Raw genomic sequence first — 13,504 nt, 5'->3', positions numbered from 1 at the left:
GTACCTGAAACAGTGCCTAGCACATAGTAGAATACAAGTATTTGTTGGATGGATGGACGGATGGATAGATGGGTGGATAGATACATGGATGGATAGATAGGTGGATGGATGGATGGATGGATGGCTTTAGTAACTTGGTGAAATAAGCAGTCATTGACTTTTTTTTTTTTACCTATAGCTCCAAGGTATTGGACAAATAGCCAAATGCTCTCAAATGCAATCTGTCTCTGAATATATTTTAAATAATTTATGAAATTATATTGATGTTTATATTTCTATAAAGTGACATTAATAAACTAATTACATAGAATTACTAATTTTATGTAACTGATTAGAGTTTTTGCCTATGTCTTGTACACCACCGTTTTCCCGGTGTTTATTTAGCACAATGCCTGGCATATAGGTAGGTGCTCAATAAATAATTGTTGAATAAATAATAATAAATTGGACTACCATTTCTAAATGCTCTGAACTGATTGTCAACAGTCTGAGATTGGGTCATTGTGAGATATTCTGTTTTTAATCCTCATGGCCTTTCTCTTCTCTCTTTATACGTCTGTTGGCTATATAACAGTGTTATGTCCTCGTAAGTTCACAACCAAAATAACTCATCCTCTTCCTGTTCGCCTTTTCCTCTGTGTGTTACAGGAGACTGAAAAGTTGATTTCCAATAAACTAAAGCATGGCCTGTCATCCTCCCAGCCTTCTCCATCTCTTCTTTCTATGTCACCTGCTCCAAGCAGGGCACTGAAAGTTTTATTTTGTTTGATTAATCTGAGGAATTATTTGGCTGTTAGATCTAAAGGAATAATAAGCTAGCTTGAGTAAAGGGGGATTGAATAAAAAGGAAATAGGAATCTCAGGGAACTCATTTCAGAAAGTGCAGCTGGATCTGATAGAAACTGGCAAGTTGACAGTGCCCTGAGTTTACACATCACTGTCCATGCTCTCCTATCTGCAGAGCAGCTTCTCTTCACAGTTCTTAGTTTGTTCTCTCCCATACCTTGGCTGACACGTGGTTGATGTAGCCTCAACTTGGGGTTCCACTTTTAGAAAACCTTATGAATCCAAGGGCTAGTACCATCTGACTGACACTTTTTGTATATATTTCAAAATTCCAAGAGAGAGATTCTGACTGTCCCAGATTGGATCAGATATTGGTCCACAGTCTAATCAGCTGTGGCCATGGAGGCAAGGTCACATGGTGGGTAGAGCAGAGAACCAGGGCCGGCAGGTTCTCTATGAAGGGAGTATGTGGAGAAGACATAGTGGATATCTCTGGGACCAAACTTTTTCATATTTTTATGTCACCTATGTAAGTTCTATCAAATGATACTGTCCACTCTGTTTCCTTAACCATTATCCTTTTAGAGCATTTCTTAAAATTTAAATTATTTTCTGTCTTTCACTGTTAGAAAATAATGGCTAACAAAATTTTGTACCTGCTTTTTTCCTTTGAATAATTTTCTTTTCTTTTTTTTTTTTTAAAGATTGGCACCTGAGCTAACAACAGTTGCCAATCTTTTTTTTTTTTTTCTGCTTTTTTCTCCCCGAATCCCCCCAGTATATAGTTGTATATTTTAGTTGTGGGTCCTTCTAGTTGTGGCATGTGGGACACCGCCTGAACATGGCCTGATGAGTGGTGCCAAGTCCGCACCCAGGATCCGAACCAGCGAAACCCTGGGCTGCCGAAGCAGAGCGCACGAACTTAACCACTCAGCCACGGGGCCAGCCCCTGAATAATTTTCTCGAAATTAGGAAGTTATTGGGTCAAAGACTCTGACTATTTCTATGCTTTTTATATGTAAAAGTATTGTATCAACTTACAAGGTCACCAGTAACTTTGGTTTTCCTCCTTTCAGGGTTTTCTGGAAACTGTATCGGCTGTGGAGAAAGAGGATTTCGGTATTTCACAGAATTTTCCAACCACATTAACTTGAAGCTCACCACCCAGCCAAAGAAGCAGAAGCACTTAAAGTACTACCTAGTCAGAAGCTCCCAGGGTGTCCTGTCAAAGGGACCTCTTATCTGCTGGAAAGGTAGTGTCAGCTTCCAGACCGGAGAGGGAAGAGAAGGGAATGAGGATGTTATGATAATGACAAGTGGCCCATACAGGTTTCAGAATTCACGTGTGATATAGATAAATACCCCAAGTTCAGAAGGCTATCCAAAGATATAAAGCCCTCTGACAGGTTATTTGACTTGCTCTTTCTATTTTTAATAGAGACCATTCAAGTTTAGGAAAGTGCCTGTCTCTTTGAATCTATCTTTGGGAGGGTGGAGTGCAGCTCTCAGGGAAAAAAAGGGACTCTTTCTAGCTCTTCTGTCATTTAAAGAGGGCCTCAAATTGTCAGTTCCCTGGTCAGTTGCTGTTTCTACTTTATTTAGGTTCTTTGGTAACTTTTAAGCATCTATGTTCTTCTATTTTAATTAGAACTAAATATACTTTAGAATAAATAATGCTCTCTTTGTAATACCTGGGAAAATATACTATTCAGTTGACAAAATTTTGTTTCTTTTCAGTTAGGAAGAACTTAACTAACTTATTTATAGAAATGAATCCAGTTGAAACTTCACATCTTCATGTGTTTGATAAGATTTAACACAAATTCTATTCATTATTCTAATGCAGTGGAATATCTAATCCTTATTCTTTTCAGCAGTTTCTTAGATGCTCAGATTTTTTTTTTCTCAATAAGGAAAGTGGCTGCCACTTAAGAAGCAGCAATTTATTTTAGAGATTTTATGCATTGTATCCCCATCACTAGTTTTAACAGAATATCGATCTCCTCTCATAATGTGATTCTTACTCCTTTCCAGAATGTAGAAGCCGACAATCCTCTGCTACTTGCCACTCTATTAAACCAAACTCTTCAGTGTCATCAACTGTGACCCCAGAAAATGGCACAACTAATGGATACAAATCAGGATTCATTCAGACAGGTATGGGGCATTTTCTTTTATAATTTCAAGTAGCAGATGTATATTTATTGAGGCATTTAAAACTTATGGTTGGCTGGTTTGAATAGAGAAATCTTAAAATAGAGGTATTACTTGAGTTACTATTGGAATTAGATTTGAGATGGGTCAGTCTGTGGGTGTCCAGAACCCAAAATCTCAACAGTCCTGCCAATGCTAGGCAAGGGATGGAGAGAGGAACTGACAGTTGGTAGGAAACTTAGCTCAAGCATAGGACCTATAACTAGAGGAGTTTCATGGTAGGCCATAAGGGAAATCCAGACGTGAGGGAATTCTATGTCATAGCTCTCAGCTGGCATGTACTGGGGACATGCTCATGAAGACTGGACTCCCAGGGTAGAGCTGTAACTAAGCCCACAGAACATTATAGGGAGTATTGCACCAACTGGGATACAAAGTAAGGACCCATGGTAGGACTGAAGATCACAATGGAAAAATCCAGGATCTAATTTTTAGAGGTTCAAGATAGAGACTTTGCTACAAATAACCAGAGAAAATTTTAGTGCCTGAAACTAGGTTACAATATCAGAGCAGGATCAGCAGAATGGCTAATCAGATACTGAGCAGATAAGTGACTAGTCTAAGGCTTCTAAAAATTGCTCCATTATAGAGGACTGCACTGGCCCAGGCCCTGAGGTCAGTATAAGGCTCCAGGTGGGACTTAATGTTTCCAGGTGGCTGAAGGGCTAGAGAGGTATAACCCAAAAGATTGCTGCAGATAGTATTGGAGGAAATTATTGAGAACCAGTCTAAGTTATATCTTAGTCAAGAGAAAACTATTTTACAAGAATTTTTGAAAGTTTTTTTCAATTCACTTGTTTTTTTGTGAAGTACCATTTTACTCATTTGATATGCAAACTTTATAGCATATGTGCTTTGCCAGTGTCTACTCAACCACAATAGATTGAAAAGAAGGCTGTGTTCATTTATTTCACTATGTAGCATTCCTCTTTCAAATTTATGTGAAATTCTGATGAGCTGGTAAATCTTTCTACTTATTTTCAAGATGGAAGTGATTATTAGATATGTTAGCAACAACAGCAATGATAATAAGGCTGATTTTGTCTTGGGCACTTCTTGCTATGTGTCCACACCTCATCCTGGACTTAAAAAGTCTGATTTTTAAACTATCCAAGAGATTTAGATAAAGGCTGTGATCTAGGAGGAAAGAGCATTCTCTTTAGAATAAACGAGAGAACATCATGTCACTAGGTATTCAAGAAAGAAAAACAGTGGTATTTGGCTCTTAGCCTTGACAGATTAGCCTTCATCACAATCATTATAAACCTACATATCTCTCCTAGAATTTATTTTAGTAATTTGATCAATTCTGTGATATATTTTCTGCCAGTAGACCTTGGGGCTAAGGAAATATAATTTTAAAACTGCAGTATTAAAAATGAATATTTACTTCATTCCAACAAAAACTTAGCAAGTGTCTATTGCATTCTAAGACCATTGTCTGATGCTGTAAGGCAGGGCTCCACTCCTTGACTGTTGGCTCCAGTGATTTAAAAAACCACTCATGTAAGGGATAAAAGAACAAAAAACAGACAACCTTTCCTAAGAGGGTGAGGTGGACATATAAATAACCAGTTGTACTTGAAAATAATGAAAAGATATTGAAATATTAATAAGCAGTAATGCAGTTTTAATTATACCAGGAAATATATTTTGAAAATAAAATGTTGCTCTGAATAGAGAAAATCAAGATTCAGGCTTCAGCAAAGGCTCCCTCAGGTGCTGTGAAGAGGCAAGGCACTGATTGGCACAGTGGCCAAGTGTTATGCCAATATTCTTGTGTTTCCCTTGTGGAGGTGAAAGTGGTAATTTGAGCATGAAGTTAGCTATTAACAATTTTAAGTGCAGTCTAGAGAATTTAATAGAAGAAGGTGCCTTTAAAGTGAGGCTTTGTGTCTAAAACTTTCTTCTTGACGAATTATGTTTATAGATTCTTCAACAATAATTTCTTTCTTCCTACGCATGTTGAAAGTAATAGACTATAAGAATTTCATGTTGGCATTATGATGTCATTGCAAACATGAGAGTATGTAGCATCTCCTTAGCGGATAGAGATTCATCCTTCTATAGAAGATTGCCTTCTTAATCTGCAATCAATGACTGCCTGAAATCAGCATTTCTTAGCCTGAAAATTAGGTACACACGTTGCATAGTATTTGAAAAGGGAATTAACTTACTATTTACACAGCTTTGTCTTATGTTTCCCTGCCAACCTCTGGATGTTCTGTTCTGGCAGGCTTGCCACTTATCCCTTGCATATTTTCTTTCAACATATTTATGTCATTGTTAATTCAAATTTTAGTCAACAATCCCAGTAAAATATTTTATCATTTGACTCAGGTTGGCTATTTGCTATATAGCTTCATTATATACACAAACCACATACAAACACACACATACATACACCTACACACACGTACATATATTGTGTTTAATCAGGACAAGAATTAAAGAATATGATAAAAAAAACTTTGCGTAACCCAAGTTCTTGAAAGTCTCTCTTTCATGTTTTCTTCTAAAAGTCTTACCGTTTTATCTCTTGCATTAAAGTTTATGAGCCATTTTGGGTTTGTTTCTGTGTATGGTGTGAGATGAGCATCTAAGTTCATCTTTTTGCATGTGGATATCCAGTTCTCCAGCATCACCTCTTGGACAGACTATCTTCTTATCAGTGAATTGCATTTGTCAAAAATCAATTGACTACAAATATAAGGATTTATTTCTGTAAAATTGATAAAATGGACCTCATCAAAATTCAGAACTTTTATACTTTGAAAGTCAACATTAACAAAATGAAAAGACAGGGGCCAGCCCGGTATCATCGTGGTTGAGTTCATGTGCTCTGCTTCAGTGGCCTGGGGTTCGCAGGTTCAGATCCCAGGCATGGACCTAGCACCACTTGTCAAGCCATGCTGTGGTGGTATTCCACGTAAAATAGAGGAAGATTGGCACAGATGTTAGCTCAGTGACAATCTTTCTCAAGCAAAAAGAGCAAGATTGGCAACAGATGTTAGGTCAGGGCCAATTTTCCTTACACACACACACAAAAGAAAATGAAAAGACAAGTGACAGACTGGGAACAAATATTTGCAAAACACATATTTAAGAAAGGATTTTACATGCTTGGTTTTGGGGCCGGCCCGGTGGTGCAGCGGTTAAGTTTGCACGTTCCACTTCGACGGCCCGGAGTTCGATGGTTCACATCCTCGATGCAGACATGGCACCGCTTGGCACGCCATGTTGTGGTAGGCGTCCCACATATAAAGTAGAGGAAGATGGGCATGGATGTGAGCTCAGGGCCAGTCTTTCTCAGCAAAAAGAGGAGGATTGGCAGCAGATGTTAGCTCAGGGCTAATCTTCCTCAGGAAAAAAAATATATATATCATCCAAAAAAAAAAAAAGGATTTGTATTCAGAATTTACAAAGAACTTTTACAACTGAGTAATAAGATGACAATCTCATCAAAATATGAGCAAAGGATTTGGATTAGACCTTTCTTCAAGGAATATATACAAATGGCTAATGAGCATGTGAAAAGATGCTCAACATCATTAGTCATTAGGGAAATGCAAATCAAAACCATAACGAGATACCACTTCACACCCGTTGCTAGAATGATAATCAAAAAAACAGATGACAATAATAAGAGTCTGTGGATGTGGAGAAATTGGAACCCTCATACATTTCTGGTAAGAATGTAAAATGTAGCAGCCACTTTGGAATATAGTTTGGCAGACTCTCAAAAAGTTAAACATAAACTGCAGCACAACTTAGCGATTCCGCTTCTAAGTGTCTACTCAAGAGAAGTGAAGACATATGTCCTCACAAAAGCTTGTACACAAATGTTTGCAGAAGCATTATTCATTATAGTTGAAAACTGGAAGCAACCTAAATGTCAATCAACTCGTGAATCAATAGACAAAAATGTGGTGGATCCATACAATGGCATACCATTCAGCAATATTAAGGAACAAACTACTGACACAGGCTACGTCATGGATGAACTTCAAAAACATTATGCTAAGTGAAAAAAAACAGACAAAAGAGATTATATATTGTGTGATTTCATTTATATGAAATGTCCAGAAAAGGCAAATTTGTAGAGATAGGAAATAGATTAGTAGTTGTCTGGGGCGAGAGATGGGAATGGAAATTAACTGAAAATGGGCATAAGGGTTCTTATTGGGGGGATGAAAATGTTCTAAAACTGATTTATGGTGATGGTTGCACCACTTGGTAAAGTTACTAAAACTCATTGAATTGTACATTTGAAATGAGTAAATTTTACGATGTATAAAATATACCTTAATAAAGCTGTTGAAAAAATAGATTAAAAAGCTGGTCTTTGAGAGAGATGAACTCCTTTGAAATGCCACTGTTTCTCTTTCAGTTTATTACGGTCTAATTTATTGAATATCTACTGCGGGATGAGCACTGTTTCAGACCAGAGAGTTAACAGCACAGAGCTTGGAGTCGGAGTCCTGATATTTAAATACTGCTCCTGACATAGATTGGCTGAGGCTTGGGATATGCCACTCAATTGTTCTGTGCCTTAGTTTTCTCGTTTGTAAAGCTGAAAATAACAACACCTGTTTTTCAATTAAGGATTAACTCAGTATTTCTATCATACTTCTGCTTGTATGGCATTCCTCCTAATTATAATTACGTGTTAACCATCTATTCTCTTATAGGCTAGAAGCTTTATGTTCATTTTGCCTATTGTTGTACATCCTGGTACCTGGGAAATGCCTGGAACTAAATGCTATTTGAATTCTATTTTTATTTAAATTTGAAGTTAGCATTGGGGGGATTATTAAAGTACTGGTGTGTACTATTTTTCCAAAAGAAGATGATATGCTCATCTAACATTAGGAGGAAAGGTGTCTTTGTGCCCTGGCTTATAGGGCAGGTAGAGATAAGCCACCTAAGCTCTGTGGCTCTGACTTACAGGATAAGTTTAAGAAGACTCTCTCAGGCAGGGCCACTTTATGACTTTCTTAGACCCTGGGCACCTTTTGCCTCTGTGGGCCCTTTCTCCCTAGAAAAGTATTTAGATTATATTTTGTGACTGTGTTGGTAGAAAGATGAGTATATTAATATTGTATATTAAAATACTTCCTTCAAACAAAAGTTCACTTTTTTCTTCTCATTTTAAAATAAATTGAAACATTCTCATGAGCCTCTAAAAGTGTTATGGACCTGAGGCACTGTGTCTTCTGTTCCTAATTGAGAAGTTAGCCCTGTTATTGGAGACAGAGGTATTGTCCATGAAATGAGACTTTTTTCTCTGTGGGCTGCTGTAGGTTCAAAGTTATGTAAACCAGTTACTGTGTTGCTCTTGTGTATTGAAGAAGTAAGAACAATAACCAGTGAAAGGACTTTCCGTATCATATATCAAGCTCATGAAGCTTTACTAATAAAGACAGGGTGGAGTTGGCACAAGAGTAGACACGGAGCAGTAGAACAGAGTAGAAAGTCCAGAAAAAGATTCACATAACATATGAGTATTTCATACTTAACAGAGGTGACTTGCAAATCAGTGGGACCTTTTCTTTCAATGAATGGTGCTCAGAAATTGGATATCCTATGTGGAAAAAAATGAAACTGGAGTCCTAGTTCACACTCTCACAAAAATCAGTTCCAGGTAGCTGGAAAATCTAAATGTGAAATGCAAAATTATCAAGCTTTTAGAAGATATTGCAGAATCTCTTACATATTGTAGATATCTTAAAAGTAGAGGCAAAAAGAGCTGATCATAAAGGAAAAGACTGATAGTTTGCTACATTAAAATTACAACTTCTAATTATTAGAAGACACCATAAAGAAAGTGAAAAAATAAGCCATAAATTGGAAGAAGATATTTATAATGTACAAAACTAACAGAGGGCTAGTAGGAAGAACATATAAAGAATGGCTATGAATAAGAAAAAGACACATTAATAGGAAAAATGAGCAAAAACTTCAACAAGCATTCATGAAAGAGGAAATGGAAGTGGCCAATAAATACGTGACCATGATACAGGAAGGGGGAACTGTGGTAGAGCCTCGTAGTTTCCCTAAACAGAGTAGAGGGAACTGAGAGTGTGGGGAAACCAAAAGAGCTAGAGTTCAAAAGGACTAAGTACCAGAAGGGAGAGCACTACAGGAAGGAAGAGAACCCCAGAGATGTGCAGAGGGTCCCCTCAAATGTTCAACATAATACTAATTGATGCATGCATGTGGGGAAACTACTCAAGGCTGGTAAAAAGTACTATCCAAAAGGATGAACATAAACAGTGCCCAGCATTCATGCATGGCCAGGTACAGGGACTGTTCCAACCAGCTAGATGGGAAAACATAATTCATCAGGCATTGAATAATGTACTTAGGAGGGTCTTGTCTCAGTAAAGGAGAATACTTAGCACTAGATTGAGCACTGCTTCAGAGCTGCCTAAAAATATCAAAAAACAAAACACAAAAGAATCAAATTCTTTCAAGTAATTTAACTGCATTCTAGAACAAAGCTCAAGAATATTTATAGAAATACAAAAATATCCAGCATCCTACAAAATAAAATTAGCAATGCCAAACATCCAATCAAAGATTACTAGGCATACAAAGAGACAAAAAACACAGCTAATATTAAGGAGACTAATCAATCAATCAGAACCAACCCAGAACTGACACAGATATTAGAATTAGCAGAGAAGGACATCAAACAGTTATAACTATATGTCATATGTTTAAAAAGTTAAGTAGACATTGAAGATATTTAAAAAACCCAAATTGAACTTCTAGAGATGCCAACTACAATGTTTGAAATGAAAAATACACTGAATAGGATTAACAACAAATTAGTCATTGCAGAAGAAAAGATTAATAACTTGAAGACGTGGTAATACAAACTATTCACAATGAAACACAGGAAGGAAAAAAATAAAATGAAAAGAGCATCAGTGAGCTGTGGGACAACTACAAGCAGTATCTGAAAGGATGGGGGTAGAGGAGACAAAAAATATTTGAAGAATTAGTAACTAAAAACTTGCCAAACTTGATGAAAATTATAAACTTACACATCCAAGAAGTTTGATGAACCCCAAGCACAAGAAACATGATGAAAACACCAAAGCACATCATAGTAAAATTGCTTAAAACCAACAATAAAGAGAAAATCTTAAAAACAGCCAGAGGTGGGGCTGGCCCCGTGGCCGAGTGGTTAAGTTCTCATGATCTGCTGCAGGTGGCCCAGTGTTTCATTGGTTCAAATCCTGGGCGCGGACATGGCACTGCTCATCAAACCATGCTGAGGCAGCGTCCCACATGCCACAACTAGAAGGACCCACAATGAAGAATATACAACTATGTTCCGGGGGGCTTTGGGAAGAAAAAGGAAAAAATAAAATCTTTAAAAAAAAAAGCAGCCAGAGATAAAAGACATGTTAAAACAGCCAGAGATAAAAGACATGTTATATACAGAAGAACAAAAATAAGCATGATATCATATTTCTAATGGGAAATTATATAAATAAGAAGACAGTGGAGCAACATCCCTGAAATGCTGAAAGCTAAGAACTCTCAACCTAAAATTCTATACTCAGCAAAAATATCTTTCAAAAATCAAGGTGAAATAAAGACATTTTCAGACAAACAAAATATAAAAGAATTCACCACCAGCAGATTCACCTTACAAGAAATGCTAAAGGAAGTCATTCAGGTAGATGGACAATGATATCAGACAAAAGAAAATCTGAGTCTTTACAAAGGAATGAAAACCACTGGAAATGATAACTACATGGGTAAATATATGCAATTTTTTCCTATTATTTAAATCTATTTAAAAGATAATTGACTTATACAAATATAACAATATATTGTAAGGTTTATAATGTATGGAAAAGTAAAATGCAGGACAATAGCATAAAGGCTAGGAGGGGCTATATGGAAGTATTCTACAGTCATCTCTCAGTATCTGCGGGGGATTGTTTCCAGGACCTCCTTCCCACCTGGATACCAAAATCCACAGATGTGAATATAAGTGCCTTATATAAAATGGTATAGTATTTGCATATAACCTATGCACATCCTCCCATTTATTTTAAATCATCTCTAGATTACTTATAATACCTAATACAATGTAAATGCTATATAAATAGTTATTATTCTATATTGTTTAGGGAATAATGACAAGAAAAAAAATTGTGTACACGTTCAGTACAGATGCAACCATAGTAGCCCTTTCAATCTGTGATTGGTTGAATCTGCAGCTGCGGAACCTGTGGATATGGAAGACTGACTGTATTTTAAGGTTCTTGTACTATACATTGAAGTTGTACAATGTTACTTGAAGTTAGACTGTGATAAGTTAAGATATATACTATAAACCCTAAAGTAAACACTAAAAAAATCAGTTATAGTTAATAAGAAACAAAGGAGATAAAATGGAATCATAAAAACTACTTTATCCAAAAGAAGACTGAAAAGAAGAAAAAGGGGACAAAGAATAGACAGGACAAGTAAAAAGCAAATGGTAAGATGATAGACTCGGACCTAACCACATCAAGAATCTTATTAAATGTGAATGATCTGAACTCCCCAATTCAAAGCAAAGATTATCGGATTGGATAAAAAGTAAGACCCAACTCTATGCTGCCTACCTGAAATACAATTAATCTTTAGAGACACAAACAGGTTAAAGGTAAAAGTATTTTAAAAAGTACCATGCTAACAGTAGTCAAAAGAAAGCTTGTGTAGCTATATTAATATGAAGCAAAATCGATTTCAGAGCAAAGAATATTATGAGAGATTAAAAAAGTAATTTCCTAATAATAAAGCGGTCAAGTAATGAGGACAGAATAATCCTAAAGATTTGTGCACCTAATAACAGAGTTTCAAAATGCATGAGCAAAAGCTGATAGAATTATTTTAGGAAATACATAAATCCACAATTATGGCCAGATATTTCCATATGTCTCTCTCAATAATTGATAGAACAGATGGACAGAATCAGCACAAATACAGAATATTTGAAAAACACTATCAGCTAACTTGACCTAATGGACGTTAAAAGAACACTCCACCCAGCAACGGCAAAATACACATTCTCTTCAAGTTCACATAGAACCTTTACCAAGCCAAAGAAAACAGACATGTTACCTACAGAGAAACAAAAATAAGCATGATACCATGCTTATGGGCCATAAAACAAGTCAATACATTTTGAAGGATTCAGATCATACAAAGTATGTTCTTTGCCCCAAATGGAATTATATTAGAAGTCAATAACAGAAGAATCTCTGGCAAATCCCCAAATATTTTGAAACTGAATAACACTCTTCTATATAATATATGGATCAGAAGGGAAATTAATGTTTTGTGTGTGTGTGAGGAAGATTGGCTCTGACCTAACATCTGTTGCCAATCTTTTTCTTTTTGCTTGAGGAAGATTGTCACTGAGCTAACATCTGTGCCAATCTTCCTCTATTTTATGTGGGATGCCATCATAGCATGGCTTGACGAGTGAGACTAGGTCTGTGCCTGGGATCTGAACCTGCAAACCCCAGGCTGCCAAAGTGGAGTGTGTGAACTTAACCACTACACCACCGGGCCAGCCTCAGAAGTTAATATTTTTAATTGAATGGAAATGAATAAACAACATATCAGAATTCGTAGGGTGTCACTAAAGCACTGTTTAGAAGGAAATTTATAGCACCAAACATATATTAGAAAAGAAGAAAGATCTTGAATCAATGAACTCAGCTTCTGCCTTAAGCAACTAGGATAAAGAAGAGAAAATTAAACAAAGTAAGCAGAAGAAAGAAAATACTAAAGATCAAAGAGGCAATCAGTGAAATAGAAAACAGAAAAACAATAGAAAAAGATTAATAAAACCAGAAACTAATTCTTTGAGAAAATCAATAAAATTAATAAACCTCTAGCCAGAATACTATGGAAAAAAAGAGAAAAGATTCAAATTACCAATATTGGAAATGAGAAAGGCAAGATCGCTAAAGATTTGAATGATATTAAAAGAATAATAAGGGAATGTTAAGAATGATTCTATGCCAATAAGTTGGCAACTTAGATGAAATCAACAAATTCCTTGAAAGGTACAAATTACAAAGCTTACACAAGAAGAAATAGATACCCTGAATAACCTTTTATGTATTTAATACATTGAAACTGTCATTAAAAATCTCAGGGAAAACTCCAGGCCCAGATGGCTTCACTGGTAGATTCCACCAAACATCTAAGGAAGAAGTAATACTAATTCTACACAAACTCTTTAAAAAATTGAAGAGAATGGACTCCTTCCTCATTTATTCTGTGAGACTACCATTACCTTGATACCGAAATCAAAGACATTATAAGAAAAGTTCAAACCAGTATCCCTCATGGAATTAATAATAACATTTTAGCATATTGAATTCAATAATATGTTAAAAAAAAGTATATCATGATCAAGTGGGGTCTATCACAGGAATACATGGTTGGTTTAACATGTGAATATCGATCAATGTTATTTACT

The 13,504-nt window shown here is 36.2% G+C and overlaps 1 protein-coding gene across 15 annotated transcripts in view; it reads left to right on the top strand.

The window, feature by feature from the left end:
- The window catches only part of GREB1L (GREB1 like retinoic acid receptor coactivator), a 243,667-nt gene that overhangs the window by 142,150 nt on the left and 88,013 nt on the right, over positions 1 to 13,504 (top strand). For all 15 annotated transcript variants that reach the window (XR_011542603.1, XM_070629709.1, XM_070629713.1 and 12 more), the window contains 2 exons: positions 1,863 to 2,039; positions 2,821 to 2,943. Coding sequence is in view for 14 of the 15 variants with exons in the window: in XM_070629709.1 (XP_070485810.1) it covers positions 1,863 to 2,039; positions 2,821 to 2,943 (300 nt within the window). In the remaining variant the exon portion in view is untranslated. The remainder of the gene's footprint in view (positions 1 to 1,862; positions 2,040 to 2,820; positions 2,944 to 13,504) is intronic.

The sequence above is a fragment of the Equus przewalskii genome, chromosome 7 (genome assembly GCF_037783145.1).
Source record: "Equus przewalskii isolate Varuska chromosome 7, EquPr2, whole genome shotgun sequence".
NCBI classification, from domain to species: Eukaryota; Metazoa; Chordata; class Mammalia; order Perissodactyla; family Equidae; genus Equus; species Equus przewalskii.
This window is presented reverse-complemented; position numbering and strand designations above follow the sequence as displayed.